Below are 15357 nucleotides of genomic sequence, written 5' to 3'. Positions count from 1 at the left end.
CAATGTAATGTCCCCACTTCCTAGATTGATTACAATCATGTTCCTTCATGCGTAAGCCTTCAACAAGTGTTCATAGATTTCATACATAAATTATATCTGTATGTATGTATGTATGTATCTTTCAAGGACTCTACATGTTCCGAGGCAAGGTTGGGAGCCTCTTGCCTCTGACTCGGTCGAGTCATGGGACTCCCCAAACTTTCTAAGTCTTGTTGCCCTGACCCTACGCCAACCAACGTGTAAAAAGAGGAAAAAAAACATTTTTTTAACAATTCTTCCTTTCGTTTTTGGGTATGTCTTGCATATCTCAGACCTAAAAAGGTCATTCTATCAATTGCAAACACAAAAAATAGAGAAAGAAGGCTTGAGAGAAGAGTATTGAGGTTTTAGGAGATAGATTGACAAATTGGTTCTCTTATATATTGGTTGTTGATTGTTTGTGCCACTTTGTAGGTTGCATCTAAGTATTGAGATGGGTTAAAAGAAGCATTTGGAGGAGGCTTCAACAAACTTGAGAGAGGATAAATCTAGATTATTTTGTGACTTATCTTAGGCATACTTGTAGGAAGACATAGGCTACTATGAGGCATACTCATAGGAGGAAATTTGACAGTGACATTATGTTACTATTGTAATATTTATTTGAACTTAAAGTAATTTCCTTCAAAAATCTGCATTTTTACTTATGTGATCTATGCAAAGTTGTGTATGTGTGCAAGTAGTTTCTATCTATCTCAATTATTGTGATTTTGATGTTAATTGGCTAAATGATGCATGAAAAAAACTTTAAATCCTTAAAAATCTTTGAATTTCATGACTTTTTAATTGTTGAGTCTAAGTTCGAGCCTGAGCCCGATTTGGGCTTTGTCAAGTTTGAGGCTTGTAACATTGGTATGTATGTAAATGAAAGAAACTATATCCTAATCCCCAATTACCTCCCACCTAATCCTTAGGGAGATTCTAAATAGGTTGCTAGCTCTCTAGTGAGGACCTATAGGAACTCTAGATGCCTTATGGCCAAATCTAGAATGATCCTTAGCTATTTGTAATCTTATTTCGATTCACCTCTACTAAGACCTCAAGGATAAGCAACATATGGTTTATCCATTGTTTAAGGCTTGGGATGATATTTCATCTCTTTTCAAGCCTTATGAATACCCATAGAGGCATATCAATCTCAACATATGTATATGTATTTTCCACTATCAGTATATATGGTCTCTAAGATATTTTTAGAGTCTCTTGTAGGATTTTGTTTTGGAGTCACAACATTCATTAAGAATGCCATCCACTAACCATAGTTTACATCAGTCTTGACATTCATTAAGATTGTCTTCCACCAAGCATGGCTTGAATCAATCTTGACATTCACTAAGAATTATCTCTACCAAGCATGGATTGGATTAATCTCAACATTCACTAAGAATGCCCTCTACCAAGCACAACTTAGATCTTGTTTCCAATAAGTAAACATAAACAATTGTTATCAACATAAGATACCTCCTTGTAGTTGATTACATTCTAATTGATCTAGTCTAATATATGGCCACTCTATCAATCAATTATTGCTCTTTAAAGAAAATCGGTTGTCTTGCTCCTAAGTCAATTTGCAATCAATACTTGGATGGTGGCTTTATATGATTTATGATTCCCTTGTTCAAACTGTTGTGACCTTTTCACACCGTCACGTTATTGTAAATGGAAACCCCTAGTTTCGCTTGGTGGTAGAGCAGTTATCCCAAATATTTGTAGGCTTAGTGGCAGTTTAGGTCTCTAGTGTCCAGAGTTAAATTTTGGGCAGCATGATCCATTCATAGAGCCAAGATTTGAAGTGTCAAGAGGAGAGCAAGATCTAGTTTTTGAGAGTTGAAAGGTAAAGAGAAAAGTGGGAAGCACCATCAAGAGTGATGACCATGAAAGTTTTTGATGAGGAACAAATTCAAATGGAATTCATGTGGAGATTGAAGAACGAATTTTAGATGAAGGTTATGTTGGAAGTCTTAATTGGGAAACGGGGTGAATCAGGATCTGTAACACTTAAAACCTTTCAATAGTTTTTTCTTGCATTCACCATATTTACTATCTCATGTCCAATGCATGCATAACTTGTAAAATCAAACTGTAATAACATATAGATCTAATCTATCAATTACATGCATGAAATGTAATAATATGACACAAAGATTTCGTTACCTAGAAACTCTCCAAGGTGAAGGTAAAACTAGGGCAAGGATGACACCTACAAATTTTCACTACTACAGTAATAAAGTTAACCTGTTAGAGTTACAATGTTTGACTATATCCAATGATCTACCCTGTTAAAAGTTGTGAAGACTATTAGGTCTTAGCCTGTTAGAGGATTTTACACTTACAACATAGTAAGGACTGTGTTAGAAAATTTACAAAGATATGTTAAGACCACTCTATTAAGAGATTATCTCTGACTCAATCTGTTAAAACTGATTTAGTACTTGATCCTCGGTTTTTTCTGATAAGTTGGTTTTGTATCTCCTCTCTTCAATCTAATTTGATCTTCGATCTACTGTAGCTTTATTTTCCTTCACCGCTTTCACAAGGTTGCTTGCTCTGTTCTGGAATAACCAAACTTAACTCGTTTGCCTTCTTTGCAATGCTCGCACTTTCACTCTTAATCTACTTTGTGATCGCACAAATACCTTGTTCGCTCCTCACCACACCATAAACTAAGTTTAGATCTGCTCCATTTAAAGATTTCATAAAGAGTTTTTTAGATGCTTCCTTATTTCACCTCTTCATCTGATTGGTTAATCACAGCACATAGGGATCCGTGATTCACATCAGAAAACGTGTAATAACCTCTATAACAACCTCTACAACTATTAAATATCTTGACAATGTCGACATGAAACGGTTTATCTCCAAGTTTGTATCATTCATGACTTGAATGTCAATTCGGCATTGCTCAGCACTAACTGTCTCGAATACTCGGCATTCACTGTACATGTTGCTGACACTCGATCTCTACTGTGCTCAACACCTTCTATGTAACTCAGCATCAATATGCTCGAACTGCTCGGTAAACATTACTCGGCTCATATTGAAAATACTCAGTGGGCAAAGACTTGCTCTGCTCCTATAGAGTTTGATATTTACATGTTTATTTACAAGTCTATATATGACTCGGCCTATATAGAGTAGCTCGGTCGTAGTGATGACCTTCTAACTCTGCCTAGTATATGACTAAGTGTTTGACACTAATAGACAACAATTAGTGTTCAAGAGGTTCAAATCTGATTTAGAGTCAAGATAGGAACAAGTAAACATGTGATATCCCAATATTATGAAATAAATAATTTTGGCAAGGAATCAACATACCTTATTGATTGTACATAATCGGTGTTTTATAGCAAAGAAATAAACTTGTGATGATAGATGGAGCTTGGCTATCAACATGAAATCTATCCACCATGTAGGTAACATGGCTATGATCTTATCTACAAGTGGCCATAGATGATCATTTGTAAACACCACCATAGCACATTGATTATATGATGGACTGATAGCTTGATGATCAGTTGTAGCAACCATCGTCTTGTAATCACCATCATGATATGCATTACATTTAGTTAGTAAAGATGCATATGCAAGTGCCATCACCTTGCATACATCCATCCATGATACCATCATACATTCCGCCATATACATATGCATTATAGCCATCACTGTCACGCCTACGTATACAGTAGTAGCATAATAATGGAATACATACATGCATCTGGATTGATGTAATTGCATTCATCATTCAATCCATAATATATAATCATGTCATTGCATTCATACTGAGCATTGGCCCTGCAAATGACCACATCATGCTAGCGACAATCAGAGTGCCAATGTGTTTGGCCAAAAATCCTATGTAGCATTCTCATACTAAACATGTTGATGTTCACTATCACTTTGTGCGAGAAATGGTTGAAAGTGGACAGGCCTTGATTGAAAAAGTTGACTCTTTGGATAATGTCGCAGATTCTCTCATGAAGCGAGTGACCATAGAAAAGTTCTCTTGGTGTAGAAAGGCCATGGGCCTTGATCACTGTACTTGATTTGTTTTTTGTACGTCTATGGGGTAATTTACTATGCATGATGTCAAGTGGGAGAACATTAGGATTTAGGTGCCATCAACCTTATAAATCCTTATTTTACCCATTAGATCTTGAACTGTTTAACCAACAGTTGTGAAAGAGACCATGTAAAGAAAAGTCAATTTTTCCATTTGTCTCATTTAGGAAATTGACAAACTAGCTAGGTGTCCTCTCTTGGAATCCTCTATTTTCAAATATTTGGACACTTGTTAGAGGTTGTAAGAGCATCTATGACTGTTATGACAGCTGCCATAAGATTCTATGAGAACACTTATGATGGTTTATGACAGATTCCTTATACGGGTGGACATGCATGAGAGATACCTTATGAGAGCTATAAGAGCATCTGTAAAAGGCTATTTTTGTGGGTGGGGGGTGGGGTTGAGGTTTTTCCAGGTGGTTTTGTTATCTGTTGTCTTATGATACCAAAATGGTATTTATCCTCACAAGTTCCTATAAATTGGGGTCCTAGCTGGAGTTATTTAATTCAGTCTTGTTTAGTTTCCAGGGTAACGGAGTGCTGTCAGACTTCTACACAGGTCTACAGATTGATTGTAGAAACAAATATATTGTAGATTGAAACTCTGTAAAGTTTCCAAGGACCTTATTGTATTTAATCCTTGTTGATTCTAATCATATAGCTATCAAATCTTTGTTGGTGCCAAGATTAGTTTTGTCGTCAAGGGGTAGTTGGCTGCTTGAAAAGAACCATTACATGTGGCCCCCTCTCATAATTAAAACTGTAAATACTAAACAATAGTCGAACACAATATGTAAAATGCAAAATAAACCAGTCATACATTTGAGATCAATGTGGTCATAAAGTTGAATTTGAGATTAACATTATTTGTACTGGACTTATATTTCGAAGTATAATATTTTGTATGTTAACATAATGAAAGCCAGAAAACTAAATAACAAATACATAATATGGACTCAATTCTACATAAACTCCACCATATCTAGAGTAGCTTATTCATTGTTTTTCAAGTAGCATATCCTCCTCATGTTTCCAATAACAAATCTCTTAAAATAAAATGTTTTATTTAATTCAGTCTTGTTTAGTTTCCAGGGTAACAGAGTGCTGTCAGACTTCTTCACGGGTCTACAGATTTATTGTAGAAACAAATATATTGTAGGTTGAAACTCTGTAAAACTTCCAAGGACCTCATGGTATTTCATCCTTATTGATTCTAATAATATAGCTATCAAATCTTTGTTGGAGCTAAGATTAGCTTTGTCGTCAAGGTGTAGTTGGCTGCTTGAAAAAAACCATTACATGTGGCTCCCTCTCATAATTAAAATTGTAAATACTAAACGATAATAGAATACAATATGTAAAATGCAAACAAAACCAGACATACATTTTAGATAAACATAAATTCCACCATATCTAGACTAGCTTATACATTGTTTTTCAAGTGGCATATCCTCATTTTTCCAATAAAAAATCTCTTAAAATAAAATGTCTTATTTTTAGTGATGACCTTGATCTCAATGTTTGCAAGTGCATGGTTGTCATGAAACAGAAGTTGTCAAGCATATTTGGACTTACCATCTTATCTATCAAAAGATTTGCTATGATGCTAGTTATCATTAACTTAAAATAAAATAAGGGTGTTGTACATAATGTACCAACCTGGTAGGTTTTGTTTCCTTTCTTAAGCAAATATCCAGCGCTATTGAGATTTTCAATGAGCATATCTACGTCTGGAACTCTAAGGCCTATTTCATCCGCAAGAAGATAAAGCTCCTAACCACCCATAATGAAAAAGATAAATAAAAGATGTATCATACTCAATATAACAGTTACTATGATTTGAATAAGCATTAAAATCCACTAGAAAGAAAGCATGAAAGTCAATCAACTGCGAATCCTATTAATTGAAGAATGTAAGCCTAAATGTAAAAACGAATGAACGCAAGTGGTTAAACACTAAAGTATCAAGGATTTCATAGTGAATCTCTATGATCAAATTGCAGAATGGACAAAATCTAGAAATTGGGTAACATACACCACACAACTCCAATTAACAAGAATGGGCAGAAGTCCAAGTCAAATATAGAGAAGGCCGTGCTTCTTGATTGTGGCAACTAAACCATAGGTTACACAAGAAAAAAGGAATCAACCAAAGTAAAGAAAAATTGCATACATATACCATCTGGTACCTCATATTTTGCTATTGCTGGGTACAACATGCACATTCCATACGTTTGAAAAAGAGGAGGTAGGAGACATGACAAGATTATGTATGGTCATCCAGAAAATTATCATTCCAGAGTTTTAGTGAACATTGGAAAAATGATGTTTCGCATTCCTATCTAAGGTGAAACATTATTAAGACTTGTTGAATACAAGTGACAGACATGATTTTCTCCAAAGACAATCCATACAAAAAATATATATTAATATAATAATACTTACAGAAACTGGAAAGCAGGCCTTCTGCTGCAATTCAGACCGTCTCTGAAGAGCACTCAAAAAGCGTTTTCCCTCCTTTTGTTGACTCATTCCACCGCTACGTCCGAAATCAACACATCCATTCTCATCTACAAGTTTTTCATATAAAGACTCCTTCATAATTTCTACAACATCCTGCAAAAATCATTTGATGATGATAACTTAGACACAAATCGCAGTATTTCAAAATCATTTCGTGCAAAACAAATATGCAAGAAAATTTTAAAAGAAAGTCAACTAAAAGTTCAGTAGTGTTCTGAGGACACATTGCTTTTGCAATGCATGTTTGAATCTTGTGGAGAACGTGCCAACTCTATGGATCTTTTCTAAGGACACAAATTACGAGTTTATTATGTCAGATATATACTGCACTAAGAAAACGAAGACATATCTATGAATTCATGATTTATTTACCTATTCATAGTGTTGTTATCTGTTATGGACATATCTCTCTTTCTCTCAATATATATATTTTGAAAAATTATTGTGCATGTGCATATGTATATATTATATATATACATATGCTGTGTGTACTATGCATGTATGCATATGTATATGTATTTACATAGACAATGATATATATATATATATATATATATATATATATATATATATATATATATATATATATATATATATATATATATATATATATATATATAGGGAGATAGAGAGAGATATGGCCATAACTGATAACAACAATATTAATACACACACACATAGATATATATATGAATATACATATGTATTCATGATTTATTTACATATTAATATTGTTGTTATCAGTTATGGCCATATCTCTCTCTATCTCCCTATATATGTGTGTGTGTGTGTATTGTTAGTATTTTTCATTTCTTCTTGGATGAGTAACTTGTATCCACGGGAGAATGGTAGTCCATAGGAAAATGCTTGTTCGCTTGTGTCTGCACGGGAAAATGGTTGTCCACTTGTGTCTCCATGGGAGAATGGTAGTCCACGGGAAAGTTGTCATCCATCATGTCTCCACGGGAGAATGGTCATTTGCATGTGTCTCCAAGGGAGAATGGTAGTCCATGGGAAAATGGTTGGTTGCATGTGTCTCCACGGGAGAATGGTAGTCTATGGGAAAAAGGTCGTTCACCTGTGTCTTCACAGGAAAATGGTCGTCCAGTTGTGTGTCCATGGGAGAATGGTAGTCCACGGGAAAATAGTCTTCCGCCTGTGTCTCCATGGGAGAATGTTGTTCTCAGGAGTATAGTTGTCCACAAGGAAGTCTTTCATCCAAGGGAGTATGAGGTTGTCTATGGGGACATGTTTCATCCACGGGAAATGGTTCCACAGATGCCTCGATTCCTTGGTAGTTTGTTTCTTCGAATTTGCATATTTGCCAAATGTTTCTATCTATTGTGCTCGGGCCTCTACATACTACATGCCGAAATTGATGATTATTTGATTAAGCAGTGTTACATTCTCAGTTGCCTGGAATAAATAAAATGTCTACACATTAGGTGAAGCTATTTAGAGAAGCATCAATTATTCTGGAACATAAATGCTAGCGATTAGACGTTGGTCGCATGATGAGTTCTTCTGTCCTAAACTCATTACTAATAATCAATGATAATAATGACTCAAAAATGTAACTGCTTGAAGAAAAAATGGGATGAAGGCACCTGGAAGAGGAGTCTTGGGAGATTTTTGAAGTGCAGATCATCATTTTTTATAAGTGATAGGAGAACATGGACAGGTGTGTATAGGATGAGTACAAGTTTTTTGTGGACTGAAGACCAGATATTTTTGGGGATTCGTTATGAAGTGATGTCAGTTGCTTGGGCGAGTTAAATATAGGATGTAAACAAGGGATTACACACTCGGTGGGATAGGCAAATTTTTGAGGAAGGAGATCTACAACGGTGTGAGGAACACATCATTTGTGTGGTGAGGTCTGCTACAAGAAGTTCATCTATTGTACTTGAACTCATTTATGTGAGAACAGTATGTTGCTGCATTTGTATTCTAGTCTACAACATTTTATCACTTTATGATAAAACAAGACTTAAACTAGTTCTAATATTGTTGCTTCATCAGTTAGCTGAAGATTGTGGCCTTTAGATGTAGTTGGCTCAGTCTGATCAAGTTGAAGCCTATTTTTTGTTGAGAAGGTTGGAGCCTTAGATGTACTGGGTTGGAGCCCACATTTGCAATGATTAGTGATACCATGGTTTTTACCCAAAAGGGTTTCCCCAAGATAAATCCTTGTATCTCTATTTCCTTTGTGTTCATTCAGTTGTGTTTACTTTTGAATTTTTGAAATATTGATTCACCCACTCCCCCTCTTAGCATTTCTTAAGTTTTTCAATTGGTATTAGAGCCGAGTCTCTCCTTCAAAGCTTAAAAGAAAAGTAGATCTGTCCTGTGTCTCCATGAGTGCTTTACAAGGTCTTGCCACAAACTGCGCAACCTTATTTGATGGAACCAACGATGTCTTTTGGGTTGTACGTAGGAAAACATACATTATGTCTTTAGGCTATGATGTTTATCTTAGTATGATTAATGGCTACACCATTCCAGCTCAACCACCCACTGATCCCAATGACAAAAAGGATTTTGAGAACAATGCTAAAGCAATGAATGCTTTATTATATGGACTGACTATATCTGAATTTGTGAAAGTCATGCATTGTACCTCAGCAAAAGAAGTATGGGACAAGTTGTTCACTGCCTAAGATGGAGATGTCAAAGTTAGGAATGCCAAGGTTCAAACACATAGGGTTATTTTTTAAAGTCTTCACATGAAAGATGAGAGCATTGTTACCGTTTTTGTTCAGGTTGATGAAATTGTAATGCGTTGAAAGGCTTGGGAGAAAAAATTGTTGAGAAAATACTGGTTCAAAAGATTATTCGCTCTCTTACTATGAAATTTAATGCTAAGGTATTTGTTGTTGAAGAAATGTTTGATTTGGATACTCTCACCATTGATAAGTTGCATGGTATTTTAACTACCTATGAGATGAGAACAAATGTTGAAGGCACCTCCAAAATTGAGATGGCATTCAAAGCCTCTAACACCAGTAAGGATGAAGAAAAGAAACAAGGTGAAAGTTCAAATGAAGGCTCAAATGACGAAATTGTAGATCTTGTGAGGAAGCTGAAAAATGGTCCTAGTAAGAGCAAAGGCAAGATCTCTCTTGAGTGTTTTAGCTGTGGGAAACATGGCCACTTTGCTTCAAAATGTCCTTTTGATAGAGAAGATGACAGCCAAGAGGAAAAGAACACAAAGGCTAGGAGAACAAGAAGATTTGCTAAGCAACACTGGAAAGGTGATAAATAAAAAAGGGTCTTATATTCAAAAGATGACTCTGCAAATTTTTCCAACAATGAGGATGACCCTCAAAATGATGAGATCTTGTTCATGCTTGTTGATAACTTGAACCTGGAAGCGCATGAACATTGTGGAGTTCCTCAGTTTGATGGTTCCAACTTCACTATTTGGCATTTCAGAATGATGATCTATCTCAAATCTCTTGGATTAAATGTTTGGGAATGTGTTTCAGCTGAATATTTTCTCCTATCAATCCCCCTAGTTCTAAAAAAACAATGTCAGGGAATGCAAAAGAAATGAGTGCTATTTTGAGCTGCCTTGTTGATTCCTTACATGACAAATATCTTCTTCTCAATTCAGCTCAAGAAGTTTGGGAGAAATTACATAATTCTTTTGGCATGGATCTTCAAGAGGATATGGCTCGTATAGCTACAGAACATGCTCAGCTTGAAGACCAAGAGTTTCTTGAAGATGTAGTTATGGATGATGATGGAGTTGACCTAGAGCTTGAACTAGTCATTGCCTTGGCTGAAATCAAAAGGCTCAAAAAGAAAAATTAGAATCTTGTTGACCTGTTGCAAGTTGAGAGTGAAGAAAAGATGAAGATTGCTATGGCTCTTAATGAAGCTGAAAAGCACTCGACTGATCTAAAAATTCAGAATGAGGAAGGCAAGATGTAGTCGGAATAAATAAATGTTATGTTAGTACTTGTTATTGTTAGTCAGATTGGGTAGTTAGGTGGTAAGGAAATGCGTCGGTTGGTTTCCAACTAACTGACCCTTTATAAATATGTGGAACATTGGTATTGTACATTTATGAATTTTGGTATCAATAAAGAAATCATTTCCTTGCCTACTGGTATTGTGGTATGAATGGTATGTTCTATATTTTACTTCTTATGTATCGGTTGGATTATTCTGTATGTCTGTGAGAAACTATGATATCCCTATCTACATTTTTGGCATCGCTACCTAAGTTTGGATCTGGAGGTACGGGGTGACAGCGTGGGAAGTTGCGGTCGAGCAATATGTGCAAAAGGAAGCCCGCGAGAGGACGGTTCCTGAGAGCACGGTACGCAATGAACTTGCCATGCCACCGGCGGTGTACAATCTCCTAGGATAGATTCCTCAGCTTTTGGCAAGGAATCTTGTACATATTGAGGACGAAAGAGCACAAATTGAGAGGGAAAGAACAAGGCAACAAGTTCTTCAACGATTTACTGAGGAGGCACAAAATTCTAAAGGAGAGGAACCCAATAAGAAGCCAAGAGAGGGAGATAGGCACTAAATTACTTCATGACCTTAATTCCAAATATATATCGGAGGACAATACCAGAGGAGCAAACTGAGAAGGAAGTAGCCATAAGAACCTTACGTCTCCAGCAGCAAGAAGAGAGGCCTTGTAACTGGAGAACACAAGAAAATTCCCATCAAAGTCAGGAAGGGTGGATTGAACATACTATTGAGGAACTAGCCAATTTGGTTATTTCAGACACACCGGAAAGGTAGTCCGCATGCCGGAAACCAGAAACCCCTGAACCGCAAGAACTCGCTCAAGAGAAGAAAAGGGGTCAAGAGTCTAGTCCATTGGGAAGTAGCATTCCATCTAGAGGTAAACTTCCATCAGGAAGTGGAGTTCCATCGAAAGAGGGTGTTCCCTCTGGCAGTGGACTTCCATCTAGCAAGGGTGTTCCATCGGGAGGGGGAGTTCCATTAAGAAGTGGTGTCTCATTTGGGAGTAGGGTTCCACTGAGTGGTGGTGTCTCTTGGGGAGGAGGGGTTCTGTTGGGAAGGCGGCAACAAGCAAAGAAAATGGCAATTGATAAACAAAAATTGCCCAAATTTATGAGAGACGGATCAGAGGGTCCTGCTCGCCATTGCAAAACCTGTATAACTATATGGCAAGCGAACGGGGAGAATGATAGAAATGAATGGTTAAAGGCATTCCCTGCCACATTAAGAGGGATTGCCATAGATTGGTATGCAAACTTGGAGGCTGGAAAGAACACGTGGGATAGCCTGCGTAGAGCATTCGAGGAGGAATTCAAATTGTTATGAGATGATGATGAAATTGTCACAGAAATTTATAACAATAGGCAAGACAAGAAGGAATCAGTAAAGGCCTATACGAGGCGACTGAAGGAACTCATCAGCAAATTGGACAATAAGCCTACGGACGAGTTAAAGAAAAGATGGTTTATTGAAGGACTCATCCCGTCCTTAAGGAAAAAAATGAAGATAGTTCCACCATCCACTTTTGGAGATGCTTGCATGTGGGCTATGGACATTGAAAGTGAAACTAAAACCTCGAAGAGGAGACGACATGGAAGCTCTAGTAAGAGTTCCGAGGAGAGTGAGGAAGAGTCAAAAACCATCCAACCCTTGAGGAAGGACCTCAAACGGCTAATGAAGGAAGTGACCGGAAATAAGGAGGAGAGGAAAGAAGGTAAGGACCTATGGTATATAGACTGCCAAAAAGAGGGTCATACCAAAGAAGCATGTCCTAGAAAGATGTTTTGCGAGAATTGCTAGATAGGGGGTCATGCTATCAAGGACTGCCCTTATAACTTAAAAACAAGGAACACCTAGGTATTGTTTGTTGGAGAACAATCTACACCACCAGCAACTCCCCCAAAGAACAATCATACAGAAGCTTCCCCAAGGGGGGTACAGGAGTAACCATTGAGGCAATGCCAATAACAGTAATAACAATGGTAACACCAACACACCCCGAAGGGCAATCCAATATGATTCTAGAGAATGGTCCATGATCCAATGCCGGAGATGCAACGAATGGAGCCATTTTGCCTAAGAATGTCAAAATGGAGGGGGGCAGAATGGAGGAATGCTCTGCAAATGGTGTGGACCGAGCAACCATGAGGATACGAATTGCCCAAGGGAAAAAGGTGTGAACATGTTCGATATTGAAGGATCAAAAGAGGAGGTACTCGCAATAACAAGGATGCAAGCCAAGAAAGCCACATACCTGAAGGCCATGGTGGAAAAAGCAAGATTTGAGGAGGCAAAGTAGAACATCCAAAATGAGTTGAGAGGGGAAACAACAGCTAAGCCAGCCAAGAGAAAGTATTAGAAACTTCCATTCCAGCTTCCATTGGGGAATTACTGGATACACTACCCTAGTTACAAGTTGCCTTGACACAAGGAATGTGGCCAACTGAGCAGGAGGATTCCTAGGAGGAACCAAAAACAATAGAACACGTGGAACCAGAAGAAGTAAAGGGGGTAGAAGAAGGAAAAACCTCAATGGAAAAGGAAGAAAATACCTTATTTACAATAGGTTTGGGGAGAACGCCAGCAGTGGTAGAGATGGAAATAATGGGGTACAAACTCTCAAACACAATAATTGATGGAAGATCCAGGGTAAATGTTCTACCCGAAGATATTTAGAAGGCGATCGGGAAACCTACCTTGTGGCCGCCCAAATTTCAGCTTGTGGGAGCAGATCAGCATGGCATCAAACCGATTGGCACCTTGATAGGGCAAAAGGTAATAATAGGAACTCAACAGTTTCTTTTAGATTTTGTGGTTATTACCTTGGTGAAGAAAGGATATGATGCTTTATTGGGGAGGGGATGGCTGGTAGTAGCAAAAGCCAATCACAACTGGAAAAGAAACACCCTCTCTATTGAATCAAAGGGAAGGAAGTACATTATTGATCTCAAAAACCAATTGGTGAGTCAAGACTTGGCATCTAATTCGAAAGAAGAAGAATATGAAGGAATGGAACCCGATGAGGAAGGAGTACGCAGGTTGGGGGAGTACTTGGAGGATGACACAGACTCCGTTAAGAGTTTATTGCACTGGCAAATGAGCGATTATGAAGTCTTCCAAGCAGACTACAACATGTTACAAGAATCAGAGGAATGATATTCAAAAGGGTATATGGAGTACAAAGAAGGTGGAACCGCCCTGGATACGACACCGGCCCACATCTTTGACCAAAAAGTGGAATACAAAGAAGCTAATCTCCAGGCCCTAAACCTAGGAGAAGGGCAAACCAAAGAAATCTTTATAGGTGATGATTGGGATCCTATGCTCAAAGCGGCAGCCCTCAAAATCTTTATGGGATACAGAGACGTTTTTGCATGGACATACAAAGACTTGAAAGGAGTACCACCAGAGGTGTGTGTCCACCGAATTCCACTCATACCTGGAGCAAGGCCAGTACGGAAACAACCCTATAGAATGAATAGAAACTATGACGAGCGGGTAGGAGAGGAGATCACAAAGATGTTGGATGCAGGGATAATATTTAAAGTTCAGACAAGCGAATGGGTTTCTCCCATTGTGATATCACTCAAGAAGGATGGCACTCAAATTCGGATATGTGTAGATTTTAGAAGCCTAAATGCTCTAACCATAAAAGACCCATTTCCCATTCCATTTATAGACAGCATTTTGGAAGAAGTAGCCGGCCATGAGAAGTACTCTTTTATGGACGGATTTTCGGGGTATAACCAGATTAGTATCGCAGAGGAAGATAAGCTGAAAACTACATTTGTAGTGGAAGATGGTGTGTACGCGTATAATAGGATACCTTTCGGACTATGTAATGCATCGGCTACCTTCCAGTGGATTATACTAAACATTTTTCATGGTATGTCAGTAGGAAATTTTAAAGCATTTCTCAATGATTGGTCGGTTTACAGCGGAAGCCAAGGAATGGATAGCAAATTGTGACACATGCCAGCGAGCAAGAAAGCCGCTCAAAAGAGACTTCATCGCGCTGTTTCTACCACAACCACGGGAATTATTTGAAAGGTGGGGACTGGACTTTGTGGGTCCTTTACCGACTAGCAAAACTCATCGGTGTAAATATATAGTGGTGGCCATGGAATACCTCACCAAATGGATAGAGGTACGAGCCTTGCCAGATAATACGGCTCATAGTACCACTAGATTCCTCTATGAACAAATAGTTACCCGGTTCAGGATTCCACTACGGCTCACCAGTGATCGAGGGGTGCGTTTTGTGAATCACATTATTAGAATCATGACCATTGAATATAAAATATTTCATTCTTTCTCTAGTCCCTACTATCCAAGGGCGAATGGTCAGGCATAAGCCATGAACAAAATATTGGTTGCTATTCTCTACAAAACTTGTGGTGTTGAAGGTCAAGACTGGGAAGAGCATATTCCAGCAATAGTATGGGCCTATAGAACAACCTATAAAGGTACTACGAGGCATACCCCCTTTCAACTTATGTATGGGCAGGAAGCAGTAATGCCAGTAGAATATGTGGTTCTAAGCTTAAGAATAGGCATTCAAAACAGACTAAGTGAGGAGGAAAGTCTCAAGGAACGCCTACATCAATTGCTCCAGTTGGAAGAAAGAAGAATAATGGCCCAATGGTGTACAAAGGTGGCTCAGAAGCGACACAAATTTTGACATGACAAACATCTGAAAATGATGAATTTTCACCCGACTGGTACTACAATACAATGGAAAGAATG

General features: G+C 37.9%; 1 protein-coding gene across 2 annotated transcripts in view; it reads right to left on the bottom strand.

Moving 5' to 3' along the window:
* Nucleotides 1-15357, bottom strand: part of MCM8 (minichromosome maintenance 8) — a 274571-nt gene that overhangs the window by 9492 nt on the left and 249722 nt on the right. For both annotated transcript variants that reach the window (XM_089822938.1, XM_089822939.1), the window contains 2 exons: nt 6547-6717; nt 5761-5874 (listed from right to left, as the gene is read on the bottom strand). In XM_089822938.1, coding sequence (XP_089679064.1) covers nt 5761-5874; nt 6547-6717 — 285 coding nt within the window. The remainder of the gene's footprint in view (nt 1-5760; nt 5875-6546; nt 6718-15357) is intronic.

Source organism: Cupressus sempervirens, chromosome 3 (assembly GCF_028749045.1).
Source record: "Cupressus sempervirens isolate cs-2001-9-10 chromosome 3, ASM2874904v1, whole genome shotgun sequence".
Classification (NCBI taxonomy): domain Eukaryota; kingdom Viridiplantae; phylum Streptophyta; class Pinopsida; order Cupressales; family Cupressaceae; genus Cupressus; species Cupressus sempervirens.
The sequence above is the reverse complement of the archived record's forward strand: the minus strand, read 5'-3'. Positions and strand labels throughout refer to the sequence as shown.